Genomic DNA, 12990 nt, shown 5'->3' on the forward strand with positions numbered 1-12990 from the left:
GAACACGGTACTCTTTGAAACAGTTTTAGCTCAAAATTAGGCTACGTAAGTAGAAAGTGTAAGGCGATCCTACGACAGATTTCTCCGCCTACCTATTTAGCGCTGACATTGTATGCGCAGACACCGACTGCTTGTGAGGGTATGGCAGTAAACCACAGCTGTAGTTGTCCTCACTAAAACAGTTTTACACATTATATTTTGCAGTATAGGACTAACAGTGTAAGTTACAGATATGTGCGTCAAAACATAAACACTCCACACATATGAAGTTTCTGGTGTAACGTGTATCTGGATCTGAAATAGAAAACCCTGCAAGCTATGGATCCCATAACGAAGTGGTCGCCGAAGTGTGTGGTCGAATGGATGAAAGGTAGGATAAAAGTGCTTTTATACAACTGCACTCCCCAATTTGCCATGTGTTACAAAGAGCTGTTCTATATTTTGAAGTTTATGTGTCGGTGACATTGCGTGGCTGGGATTCAGTACAAGTTTCTAAAAGTGCCGTTTTACATCAGTCGTGCAGCAGATTGAACTGTTTGCTGTGATCGGCACTTTAAAGAGCAAGACTTGTGTTACTGTTTATTTGTCCTCAAAGGGAATAGTACGTATTTTCCATTCATGTCCCTTTAAAAACTTGTGGGTGCAGTCTAGTGGAGGTAATATAGGTTAATTCAAAACAGTCATCATTCAAAACAGTCGATTTAGTTTAAATATATATATATATATATATATATATATATATTAAAGTCCATCTTGTAAGAAATTACTATGTCTTTTTGAATGAAAAAACATACTTTTTCTGTCTTTGTTTAGGCGATCGAAGTTCGATCTCTTTCCTGAACTTGTGCGTTACAGGGTTTATTTTATAAATATAAAATAAAACAATTTTTATATGCGAATACAAACAAGAGTGGACTGCTTAAGTAATTGGTCGCAGTGATTGGTCATTAAGGATATCAGCTCTGGTATTTTCCGTGGTCATATTGAAATTTATTAACGTGCCTTAAATTGCGATGCATACTGTATGTAATAGGTCGCTTTAATTTTTAAGTCGTATATGTTTTACACTCGTTAATTAGAACAGCGAAAGGAAAATATTTACTTTCCTAAAGACCAAAAGTTTGTTATACATATATAATTTTGTTTTGGTTTTAAGCGCTGTGGAGTGCTTGAAATTTTGATAATCAAATTACTTTTGATTTTAACGTATCTTCTGGGCTTTCCTTCACGGGGAATCTGTTAAGATTCGGCACTTTTCGTCCAAGGTGGTTACTTTCTCGCAGGAGCCCAGTGTTTGTTTGTTTGTTTTATTTTTGGGGTTTTTTTTTTGGGGGGGGGGGCTGTTCTGTGTTTGTAACATTTGTCAGCCCCTAAGCTGTAACCCATAGCTGTCTGTGCTATTAGTGAGCCCCCAAACAGGTGTTCATTTAGACAGTGAGGTTCTTCAAAGCACACCTGTCAAAACAGTGCCACACATTCTTCCCTTGAAGAAATTATACACACTAAGAAATTTACCATTTCTGTTACAGCAGTATCAGGGTCGTTTACTGAGGTGGCTTTTAATTGAGTTATTAGATCACATTGTGTTTTGGTGGTCATTTACACTTGTATTTAGTGCTGTCCCAACACCCAAAACTAATTTTAAAACCAAATGTAAACGGGGCCTTAGCTGACGTATTTTTAAAGCACTCTACAATTTGTAACTTAAATTGACTTATTTAGCAGATACTTTTCTCCAAAGTGACATACAGCAGAGAAAGCAGAGTCTGCCAGTCCCTGGGGCAGCTAGGGTTAAGGGCCTTGCCCAGGGGCCCGCGGGTGACATCATTCTGCAGACCATGGCATTTGGGGACCTTCTGATCACTGGCAAAGAGTCCCACCACGCAGAGTTGCACACCATCTCTCTGTGTGTTTTGCTTTGGTAATTGATAATAAGTATGTTTTTGGCCCTACTGCAGTAGGATACCTCAGGGATGTGTACAAGTTATGACTTCATAACCCTGTGACTGGGCTTTCTGCTCTGGATGGGAATGGACAGCCCTGGTCAACTCTTGGTCCTAACGTGTGGGCCCTACACACAGATGCATATTGAAAGGCTATCTAGTGTCTTTACCATTTAGCATGTGTATGAGCATTTCTGGGGAGAGCCAATAATGGACCAGCATTTTGAATAGCTGCATCATTAATCTTTTCTGTAAAAAAAAAAAAAGACCCACTTTCCTTTATATTAACCAAAGGTCCCTTCTCTTTCAATTGTCCAATAAATCCCTCAGTTCTCCAAATGCAATCCATCATGGTTTTCCCAGGAGTCTTTTTGACACTAATTAGTAAACAGCCTATTTTCAGAAACAGAGCAGATTGTTAAAGGTCACTTTGTCTGATGGCGTTGCTACTGAATCAAAGCAGCTTTATTCATCTCGTGGTGAGAAAACAAAAATCAGGAACTTGTTTGTCTTTACAGAGGGACAAAAGATTTATGCTTGATGCATGAATCACAGCTGTTACAGGAAACTTGGCCTTCTGATTTTTGGCCTTGATTATTGCAGAAGTGCACCAGTTAATTTTTATAGGCTCCTGTTTCACATCTGAAACACAGGGATAACTGACTATCTATCTAAATAATATTTGATTAAATCAATTAACAAGTGAGGCAGATAAAAAATAATACACTTTGCATCTCTGGGGATTTAGGGGTGAACATCCCGGACTTGGGGAAATGAAGCTTGAGATTGTGATCACAGCTGTCTCTGTGGGCACTACCAGGGTTGGACAGGGCTGTTTTTCTATCTGGTGAGAGCAGTGCACTTGTGAACTTAAGTGTGTGAAACCCTGAAATGTTTAAGGCAGCGACTGCCAGTGTACAAAAGCAGATCAGAATATTTTTATTCACCTAGCATAAAAACATTAATAATTTATGAGGTAGACAATTAAACAAGACAGAAATACAAAAGACAATAAATAATATAAAATGTAAACAAATAAGTAATGGTGAGACAACCAGGTATAGTATGCAAACAGCTTTTGTGGTATGTGCTGTAAAAATTTGATCAGTTCCAGATCTTCACCCATACAGCGAAATACGCCAAATAAGGTACTTGACCTTGTTAACGTGATAACTCAAAAAGTATTTGATGGATCTTATTATCACTTTGCAAAAGTATTGTATCTATACCTGGTTTAATTTTGAAGTTAATCACTCCAAAATTGAAAGAAATGACAGCTTTAAGTGGCAGCAAAGGAAGGATTGGACGGCTGTAGAAGACACTTGATCTTGATTACAGTAGTTCTACGTTATGCAGATAATGGTCAGTGAGATTTCATTGTGAGACAAATTGCACCTGAAACAACACCGCTAAGTAACAGCAAAAGGAAAAGATACTACAAATTATACTTGAGTTTTTGAACATTGTAACTCAAAAAGTATTTGAGGAATCCGTTTACAATTTACACAAAAACATTATATGGGATGAAGATCAATATGTGTTTTCATTTTCAGCATGTAGTTAGAGTATGGAATAGTCTTCCTGTTAGTGTAGTGCAAGCTAAAACCTTGGGTTCCTTTAAATCACAGCTAGATAAGATTTTATTGCTTGAAATTTGAAGCAGTATCGTGTAGTGGTGGCACATGAAAGGAGTCACAGATGCACATATGGTGAGCCTGAGACAAGTCACACAAAGATGGGCTGTTAATAGAGATTTTTTGGGGAGAGTGTGTCGGGGGCTAGAGGGCTGGGGAATATTAGGGGAGAGTGGGTGATGGGGAATACATTGTTGTCATTCTAACAGCATGTAGTTTATAGCGAGGTATGGCATTTTCACCAAATTCCAAGCCAAAGAGGATGACTTGAGTGTTTGCTTTCAAAATGTTTGCTAAGTAGCTTCAGAAAAAAATGTCTGGAAATGCATATTTATTGGACAATCAAGCTATAGAGTGATACACTCTGAGGCAAAATTCAGTTAAAGTGCTGCATTCTTGGTCAAAGCTGAGTTGAAATGATATATTCTTAGCCACAGTGAAGCTAGAGTGCTACACTCTCGATTAAAACCAAGTTAAAGTGCAGCCAAAATCAGGTTAAAGTACTATATTCTGCCAAAACTAAATGAAAGTGCTACACTTTTAGCCAAAGTTTTGTTAAAGTGCTATACTCTTAGCTAAAATGGAGCTAAAGTGCTATACCCCAGTAAAATCAAGTTAAAGTGCTGTACTCATACCCAAAACCAAACAATAAAAAGTTATTGTGAGAAGGTAAGTTTATGTTTATGGTTCTGCTGACTTTTAGGGATTAGGTGTGATAAAGTTATAGTGAGTAATTTAGTACAACTTAAGTAATTTTGCCGGGCAACAGCTGCTAGTTTGTTTTGCTCTTTTAGTCTTGGCATGTGCCAGGATGCCACTTCTTTTCTTAGACAAACTTTGGTTCTCGTGCCAGAACTCACCATGCCTGTGATGTTATCACTCAGGGGTGGGTTCCCACATGGAAGCTGTTTCCAGGTTACCCTCATTATCACAGTGCTTGGGGTTTTGTACTGACTGAAGTGGCTCAAATGTTTTTATTTCCCGCCTGTTGAGTCACATCCAATTTCCTCACATTGTACCTCCAGGGTAAATATGATTCATTCATTTCCATTTTTAAATGTGTCATACTTAGGGTATGATTGTTCCATTTGTTCATTGGTACATATAAATTGGTATAAAACTAAATATCGTCAACAGCATCTGTTGTCTATGGACAGCTCAGCTCAGCCACGCCAACTAGAACAGGTGTTATGATGGTACTGTTGATGTAAATGGTTGCCACAGCAATAGAAACATTGGTATGACACAATGAACATAATTGGGTAGCTACACAGAGCAAAATGACTAAATATATTACACATACGCCTCAGAATATCGGAAAATTTTCAAAAATCGATAAAGCAAAAATTGAGTTGAAAATGTACCCAAATATGCTATAGCTAAACAGAACTTATCTACCAATAAGTTGGTGATGTTGCTGCAAGTTGTGCCGACAAATCACTTGCTTTTGCTGAATATTGTGTCCAATCCAAAATATTTCCGTATAGTGGAATGTGAATGTCTTTTAGCAGCCAGTTCTTGTTCGCTTTTTTCCTCCTCACTCATTTTTGTTAAATTTCTCACAAACACATGACACTGTCTATGAGCGATTACGGCTGGCTTGGAGCGTGCATGCAGAATTACATGTGTAGGCCTAATAGATGACTGAAGAAGAACAATCATTAAAATTGCAAAGCTTGCTAAGTTTTGTTTCCTAGGATAGAGTTAAAATGGTTTAGCGAAACAACAAATCTTATCATGTATATTAATGTCATGCATTATTAATCTGAATTTATGCAGTTAAGTATCCTACTATTTAAAGGGGTGAAGCTTTAAACAGTTTGTCATGGAACCATCAGCCAAACAGGAAAGTCTAGCCAGTTAATAAATCATTTGACTATACAATTCTAAAAAAGGCTACTATCTCTGACTGTTCCGCTTTTATTTTGTTTCCCGTAATTTTGTATAGATTTGGGTGCACACATTTCTCACATTTCCCTTGCGCTTACTGTTAGTGGTGAGGACACTGTGCTGCCTGTGTCATTTTCCATGGGGGGACCCTGGGAGAAAGGGGGTGTTAACTTGCTTCCCTCCATTGCTCCCATGATGTTTTTTCCTTGTATGAAATTAACAGAAGACCTGAGATCCAGCGCTGACATGTTTGCAGAACTCCAGGTGGACCTGGAGGATCTTCCTGTGACAGATTGACTTTCACTGTGCATTAGTGTGCCTGATGTCGGTCTCTCCTGCAGTAATGCACCATCAGAGAGCAGAAAGGCCACCTCTGGGAGGAACTGTGCAAAAAGCACTTAGGGAACAGGTCAGACAGGTCACAGCTGCAGCTGGGGGGGGTCCTGTCATTAGGTCCCCCCCCCCTGAACTCTGCATTTGTCTTAGAAAAGATAATTTGATGTTGTGGGTCATGCTCCTTGAAACGTCATGACTGTATGAGGACAGCAGGTCCCCATGGACATGAATCTGCTGATTGTCCCTGATCCCATTTTCGCTGTGGCTACATTATTCCCCACCGCAAAAAAAAAAAAAAGACTGCAGTGGGTAGTAGTTATAATAACAAAAAGGGGAACTGCCCACAAAGAATGACTCCTCCTGGGCTTGATGGCCACAAGAGAGATGAGTTGTGGGATAAGGATGATGTGATAGTTCTGTATGTTCTTCAAAAACAGGAGGTGGTAAAGGCCTTTTACTTTTGGTGAAATGGACCCTGCTGAGGATGGTGGTTTGAACGCACCTACTCAACAAATGGTGTCTTTGTTTTTACTGTTTTCTGCACTTTAGTATAATAGTGAATATATCAAAGCTGTTACATAAGATGAATATGAAGTTATGCCGATTCTTCAGACCAGTCACCCGTTGGCTTCATGACAAGCTGGCACTGACCCAGCCAGCTTCATGCAGGAGCCTCCTGCCATCCACACACATGCTGAGCACTTGTTGGATTTTGTCTTTCACTCTCTGGTCTATCTCGTTCCAAACCATCTCTGCTGGGTTTATGTTGGCTTACTCTGGAAATCAGGTCGCACACACACACACATATATGCACATTCATACACGCACACACATTAGGTATCTATATCTTTATGGGGACTCTCCATTAATTTGGAAATTAACTTGGCATTACATTAATTTGGCATAACTTTAATCCTAACTATGACAACCTTAACTGTCACAGATTTTTTTTCCTGAAAAAAAAGTCATCACAATGTTAAAATAACAGGTTTTTATCACATTGTGAAGACATTTGTTGCAATTCCAGCCAAATCACATCAAGAAATATTCTAAATAATTTCCTCATTAACTGTTTGGTAATTGGTTTCTTTATGCTGATGAAATAGGTATTTTTAAGTGGTGGTGTATTGCAGGGAGATGAGTTGGATTGTCTTGGATGGACATAAAAGAACTATATCTTTGTTTTAAACAACAATGGAAATAAAAATATTCGAGCTTTGATAAGAACATATTGGTGCATTTTTGCCCTTCCATCTTCTATATGTCTGTGATGGGCTGGCATCCCACCCACTCTGTACCCCAGCCTTGTGCCTACGCTGCCTGTGATAGGCTCCAGGCCCCCGTGACCCTGATCAACACAAATGATATGAAGATGGATGGATGTTCTGTACATGTGCCATTAATGTATTTCTGTTTCTATAGCAAATTAGAATCTGTGATCTGCCTTCAGTGTCTTTGGTATCGTTTAGACTTAGAGTCTTTCTGCTAATGATTTTTTTAGGTAGAAGACCGTATAAGAATGTTTGTTATTGGGTTGTTCTGAGCACAGCATCGCCATGACTACCATCGTACACCATCCCTGGTTGGTCGGCTTCCATGGTCTCTCTCATGGCTTTGTTATGGAAGGACTTTCTCTATAAAAGATGGATTGACTGTGACTGAAACCAGATATTTACCTGCCAGAGCCACTTGTTTTAAGATTAAATACTGGAAATATTTCTGTTCTGTTTAAATTACAGATTCATTCAGAAGAATATTTTTTCCTTAAGAAGATTTTTTCAGCTGTTAATTGCAGGACTTTCTGCTGGTAGAATCTTTGAGTTCCTCCAACAGGACACTGACATCAGTGAACATTCCTGTTTTCTCAGAGGTTGAGTACCGTAAAGGCTGTGTGGTTTGGGGAGGGGGGGGGGGGATACAGTGCCACTGCAATTATACATGAGGGCTTTTTCACAGCCTCTCAGTTGGGAGGGTTTTGGGTGGGGGCAGAAGGCCAGGCTTCAGAATAACAAGCCCCCAGTGGGAACAGGGAGGGAGCCATTCTTCTGGAAGAGAACAAGGAGCAGGTTTATCTCATTTGTAATGATACCCTGAGAAGCCAGGCTCTGCAGCATTTTGCGTTACACTGTGGGAGCAGAGGAAGGGGGTGCTGATCCAGAGGGAATCGGCTCTTAAAGGGGGTTTCCAGCTGAACTTTCATGTCCTAGCAACAGATGTGTGACAAGCTTACAAGCATCACCACAATCAAGGCCTGCTATGGCATTAATTAGGTCTCACTGTGCTTGTAGAAGCAAGGTGACTCCTCTTTATGCCTTTACTTTATCTCTATCAGTCATTGCTTTTTACAGAGAAGATCAAGGTCAAATTGTGTAGTTTATTAAAAAAAGGTCCGTAAATGACTTTTAAATGTTATTATTGTGCTATTAAAGCCAAACAAAAATATAAAAAAGTTCAGCACACATTTATTATAGTGATGTTGTGCATGTTGTGCTTTTGACTGTTTTGAGCTGTACTGTAAACCCACATTCCTTTCAGTCCAGAAATCATTAAAAAATGTATAAATATTTAGATATTAAGAAATTTTTAAGTTGCGAGCAGCTCAGTGGCTCAGTGGGGGATGTTGTTGTCTCCCTGCCAGCACTGAGGGTTTTCTGTTCCTCTGGTACTCGTGTTTGTTGTGATAAGCGTCAGGTCCCCCCATGACTCCTGTACTGGGTAATCGGTTGTAAGACAGATGAATGGACTTGTTGGCCATCTTGATGGTGTGATGGGGAGCTTACTGTCCTCCCTGAGGAATTCCTTGTAAAACTGCATGCCTAGGTGAGACATGGTAAGTGTATTTTGGCCTATATCGGGGTGCAATATCTGCATTGCACCCTTAAGGCGTGATCCCTGAACCTGAGCTCTGACCTGGAGCGTATTCCTCACTGGATATTTTTAATGCGGCAAACCTCTTTCTAATCCCGAATCAAAGTCCTCCTATGGAACAGAGAAAGATAAACAGATGAATGGATGCAGGGCAGATCATTGTAGGGCAGTTGCTGACATAAAAGGGTAGACGATCAGTGCCCCACCCATCTTTCGAGGGTCTTTAGTGCAGTTCAGGTGCTTCACACGTCCCTCAGTGATGTGTACAGCCCTTTAGCCCTGGGAAAGGTACTTTGAGGGATAAGTATTACTTCCATCATTGTGCCAAGTAAGATTGTTGCCAACATTGGTCAGCAGGCTGGAGTGAGATTTTCAGTTCGAGACACGTCTGCACGCACATTTACATGTATGTAAGAGTTTTATTACATTAGAAATAGTCTGTAGGGTCTTCCTCAATATTTTTGATGTAGCTAATTTTAGGTTTATAATGTAATAATATAGTTTTGCCATAAGATTTCTTGCCTGAGTGTAAGGACCTGAACATGTGAGTGTCACACCAGATGCATGAGAGTTGGCCGCTCTGTTAATAAGGCTGTAACGGTGCGTGTACAGTTGCATGAAAAAGTATGTGAACCCTTTGGGATTATGTGGAGTTTTGCACATGAACACATGAGTTTTGACACATGAACATCAAGGCTTTTGGAGACACTTTTGTAACTACAGAAAGCAATTCTAGACCAACCCAGTTGAAAGTACTTTCTCCATGAGGGTTCTGTTTGTTGCCTGAAAACTCAACATTTTTCACTCTGAGGATGAGAATGGGAAGAGCAGACATTTTCAGCAACTTATACCAACCTTTATTATGTGCAGTGTCTATAACACATTATAGATGACACCTTCAAATAAAGTGTTAGCAAAGTTTCTCTGGTGGGAAAGCACCTAATGTAATATGAGAACTGCACTAAAAATAACATGTATGTCAAATGTAACTTAAACTAATTTTATCATTTGCCTGTACAGAGCTGTGTTCTGTTGCAAGCATGATGTTTTTATATGAAAATAACTGGATTTGGGTGCCAGTTCTCAGGCTTCCTAAATGCTCCCAGTCTAAAATTGCTGTTGTGTTTCAGTTCAGTGGCTCTTTGATGCTTTTAACTTCTCCTCAAGCAGAGGGCAAGAGGAGCCACAACATCTCTATGAGAAATGGGTTATTGTCGATGCTTTTTTGGAACATTAGAGGCTTTCAGCAGTTATTCTGCACCAATGTTTCCCAATCCAGTCCTCAGGGGCCCACAGACAGTCCAGGTTTTTGTTCCCTCCCAGATCTAGCAAAACGTGGACTGTTTGTGGGGTCCTGAGGACTGGATTTGGAAGCACTGCTGTACACTGTAAAGATAAAACAGGGGCTGTTTGTGGGGTCCTGAGGACTGGATTTGGAAGCACTGCTGTACACTGTAAAGATAAAACAGGGGCTGTTTTTTCCTGAGACCCACAATTTTACACACTGATTAGCTTGCAGTTATTGTTCCACAGAAAAAAAGCATTGATAGTAAGATTAGATTTGACTGTTAATTGTATGCATGAGTATGGTGACCCGTGCCTTTGTGGGGGGGGGGGGGGGTGCAATGTGTATATTTGCTGCCCCCTGTGACCCCCAAGCATATGATTACCTCTTGGCTCAGCTGATCCCTTCCACATCCCCTCCGGGGGTCTGAAAGGCAATCCTGTCCATGGTCTTGACTGACCCCCCCAGGCTTGTATGGGCTGCAAGGTGACACCCCATAGAGCAGCAGCTCAGCACAAGCCCAGACTGGCGGTGTCCCCCCCCCCCCCCCCCCCAGCACTCTAATCAGTCTACACCGACTGAATGTGTTTTCCAACAGAAGATGTTGGAATGACAATTTCTTTAAATTCCTAGGCAGCGTGCAAGGTCACAAACACTGATTTTATGATCCATGGAGTTTGGTAGCTGTCATGTATGACGGCGACTTTTGCCCTTGGCGTGGACCTCTGGCATTTAATACTGGTGTTATCTTTCACCAGTCTAGCAAAGGGTTATTATGGCTACCTCAGTGAGTAATAATGTTTGTAACAATTAATGTCAGAGGGACGATATCCAACACCCATAGCGGAAGAGAGACACTGTTGGAACCCCCATTGTGTGTATGTGGTCTACTGCCACATAGAGAATCTCTTTTATGGTTTGATTCCTGTAAATCAAGGTTACTTAAGCTATAATCCGCGGGTCACATTCAGCTCGCGCCATTGATTTGCAAGGCCCCATTACCAGCATCGGCAGTGTATACAGTCTGTCCCGCTGCCTTCGAAATAACATGCTTAGGTGCATAATGAAAAATGCAGCAAAGCAAATGCGGCTAGTATCCATAGAAACATAAAAAAAACAACAAACTTCAGCCGCTACATAATCATGTAAATGCATATGTGTTACGCAGAGTCCTGCCTCTCCCCCCCCGTTCAGGGAATCCCCTGCAGATTGACAGCAGCTCCCTGACACCCACAAATGACATGTAACGTCCCAGAAATCTGTTGCTTTGCTGTTCAGATGCGATAAAATTACCTGGCAAGAAGTCTACGTTCACAACCCCTCCCCATCAGATTTTACTGCCAGCGCACCCCAGTTGACAGATTTTGCTTGCAAGCGGACTACTGGCACTCTAGTAACACTAGGATAGGACAGCGTATAATTTAAATAATGCTTTATTTAATCTCGTATTTGATTTAAAATATTAAATGTGTAAATTATTGACACTACATTACAGTTAACAATTAGTAACATCTTGAACTGGAATTTTTCTCTTTTTCATCATGCACAGTCTGGCCCACTGAAAATTTGAATGGCAGTGAACTGCCCCTTTGGTTAAAAAGTTTGAAGACCCCTGCTGTAGATGTCCTTCAAAGACCTGAAAAATGTGTTGTGTTTCTAATCTTTTAACCCATAAATCTTGAGTGCTAGCAGCTTCCAGAAGGCTGAACCATGCACTACTCGGATGGATGGTTAATCCTTTGGGATTTGTATGACCACGTACATCTGCTTAAGTCCAGTGATTTTTGTGCCAAACAAGGGCATGATGGGACAGCTGCTACTATGGTAGGCAGTCCAGTCTTTATTGTGCCCATTCATTAGTACAGTATACCTCTATATCCTGGGCCAAGAGCAGGAGTTATCAGGATCTTGTGGAACTTAAGCAATTAACCACATAGCCAGAGTGAGGTTTGAGGACCAATCACTGGCAGGGACATCGTTGTGATCCGCTGGTGCATTGGATGGCATATGGTGATTGCAATAGAGCAAATAGCCCTTTGATGACATGCTTGCTCTTCTGGTCCTTCTGTTTTGGTCAGATGGTGTCATATTGGGGCCAGGGTGCTTCCCTGAAAGAAGTCTTTGTCTGACCTCTCTCTCTTTCTCTCTTTTGTAGGGCTTGATGACAGCTTGCAGCAGTATGTCATAAACTTTGAACGTGAGAAGATAGATGGTGAGCAGCTGCTAAAGATCTCTCACCAGGACCTGGAGGAGCTAGGCGTGACCCGGATCGGCCACCAAGAACTGGTGCTAGAAGCGGTGGACCTCCTGTGTGCCCTGGTCAGTGCAGAGGCCGGCGTTCACCAGCACAGTTCTTGGTCAGATGTCCTAACTGTCATAACACAGCAAGTCATTTCACAGCACTGTGGGATAGCTAAACAATGGGTGGAGGACATTCCTTTCCTATGACAGTTGGTTGATCTGAATGAATGGTAAAATCAAAGAGGCTGTTGTTGTTGGATGCTGCTGTCAAAAAGGAAGCGGTTGTGCAGGGATGAGACGTTTTTCCCGGCAGGTAGAGGGTATCTATCATTTCACGAGCTTGGTGCATGTTAGGGGATGTTTCACATGGGACGACAGCAGAGTGGAATGTGCATAAGCCCCCCATGGCCTTTGCCAGGCAGTGCCATGAAGAAAAACTGGGATATTTCAACTTAGGGATTTTGGTCTGGCAGTCACACAAAGCACTGAATCAGGAATGCGATTGCTCACATCTGTCAGAATGTTTGTGAAGATTCTGCATATAACACCCATAAACAGTTTTGTAATCACCAAAAGGTGAGGCCCAGGATCCTTTCCTTCTTATAACACCTTGGAGGTGCGGTGTTTCTGCTAGAGGAGTTGTTGGTTGGGCCTGTGGCACCAGTCTGACCAGTGCGTCAGTTACTGGAGCTAATCAATGGGGAAGCGAAGCCAGTACAGCAAGTCCCAAGAATGCATGGGAAGGCCAGAACAGGCCCAAACCAGTCAGTGAGACCTATCCATTAACGAGGCA

General features: G+C 41.3%; 1 protein-coding gene across 1 annotated transcript in view; it reads left to right on the forward strand.

Moving 5' to 3' along the window:
- The first annotated feature begins 62 nt into the window (after positions 1–62).
- Positions 63–12990, forward strand: part of cnksr3 (cnksr family member 3) — a 50708-nt gene continuing 37780 nt past the window's right edge. Inside the window, exons 1-2 of the mRNA XM_023825899.2 lie at positions 63–370; positions 12112–12275. Coding sequence (XP_023681667.2) covers positions 319–370; positions 12112–12275 — 216 coding nt within the window. The 5' untranslated portion in view covers positions 63–318. The remainder of the gene's footprint in view (positions 371–12111; positions 12276–12990) is intronic.

The sequence above is a fragment of the Paramormyrops kingsleyae genome, chromosome 19, assembly GCF_048594095.1.
Source record: "Paramormyrops kingsleyae isolate MSU_618 chromosome 19, PKINGS_0.4, whole genome shotgun sequence".
NCBI lineage: Eukaryota > Metazoa > Chordata > Actinopteri > Osteoglossiformes > Mormyridae > Paramormyrops > Paramormyrops kingsleyae.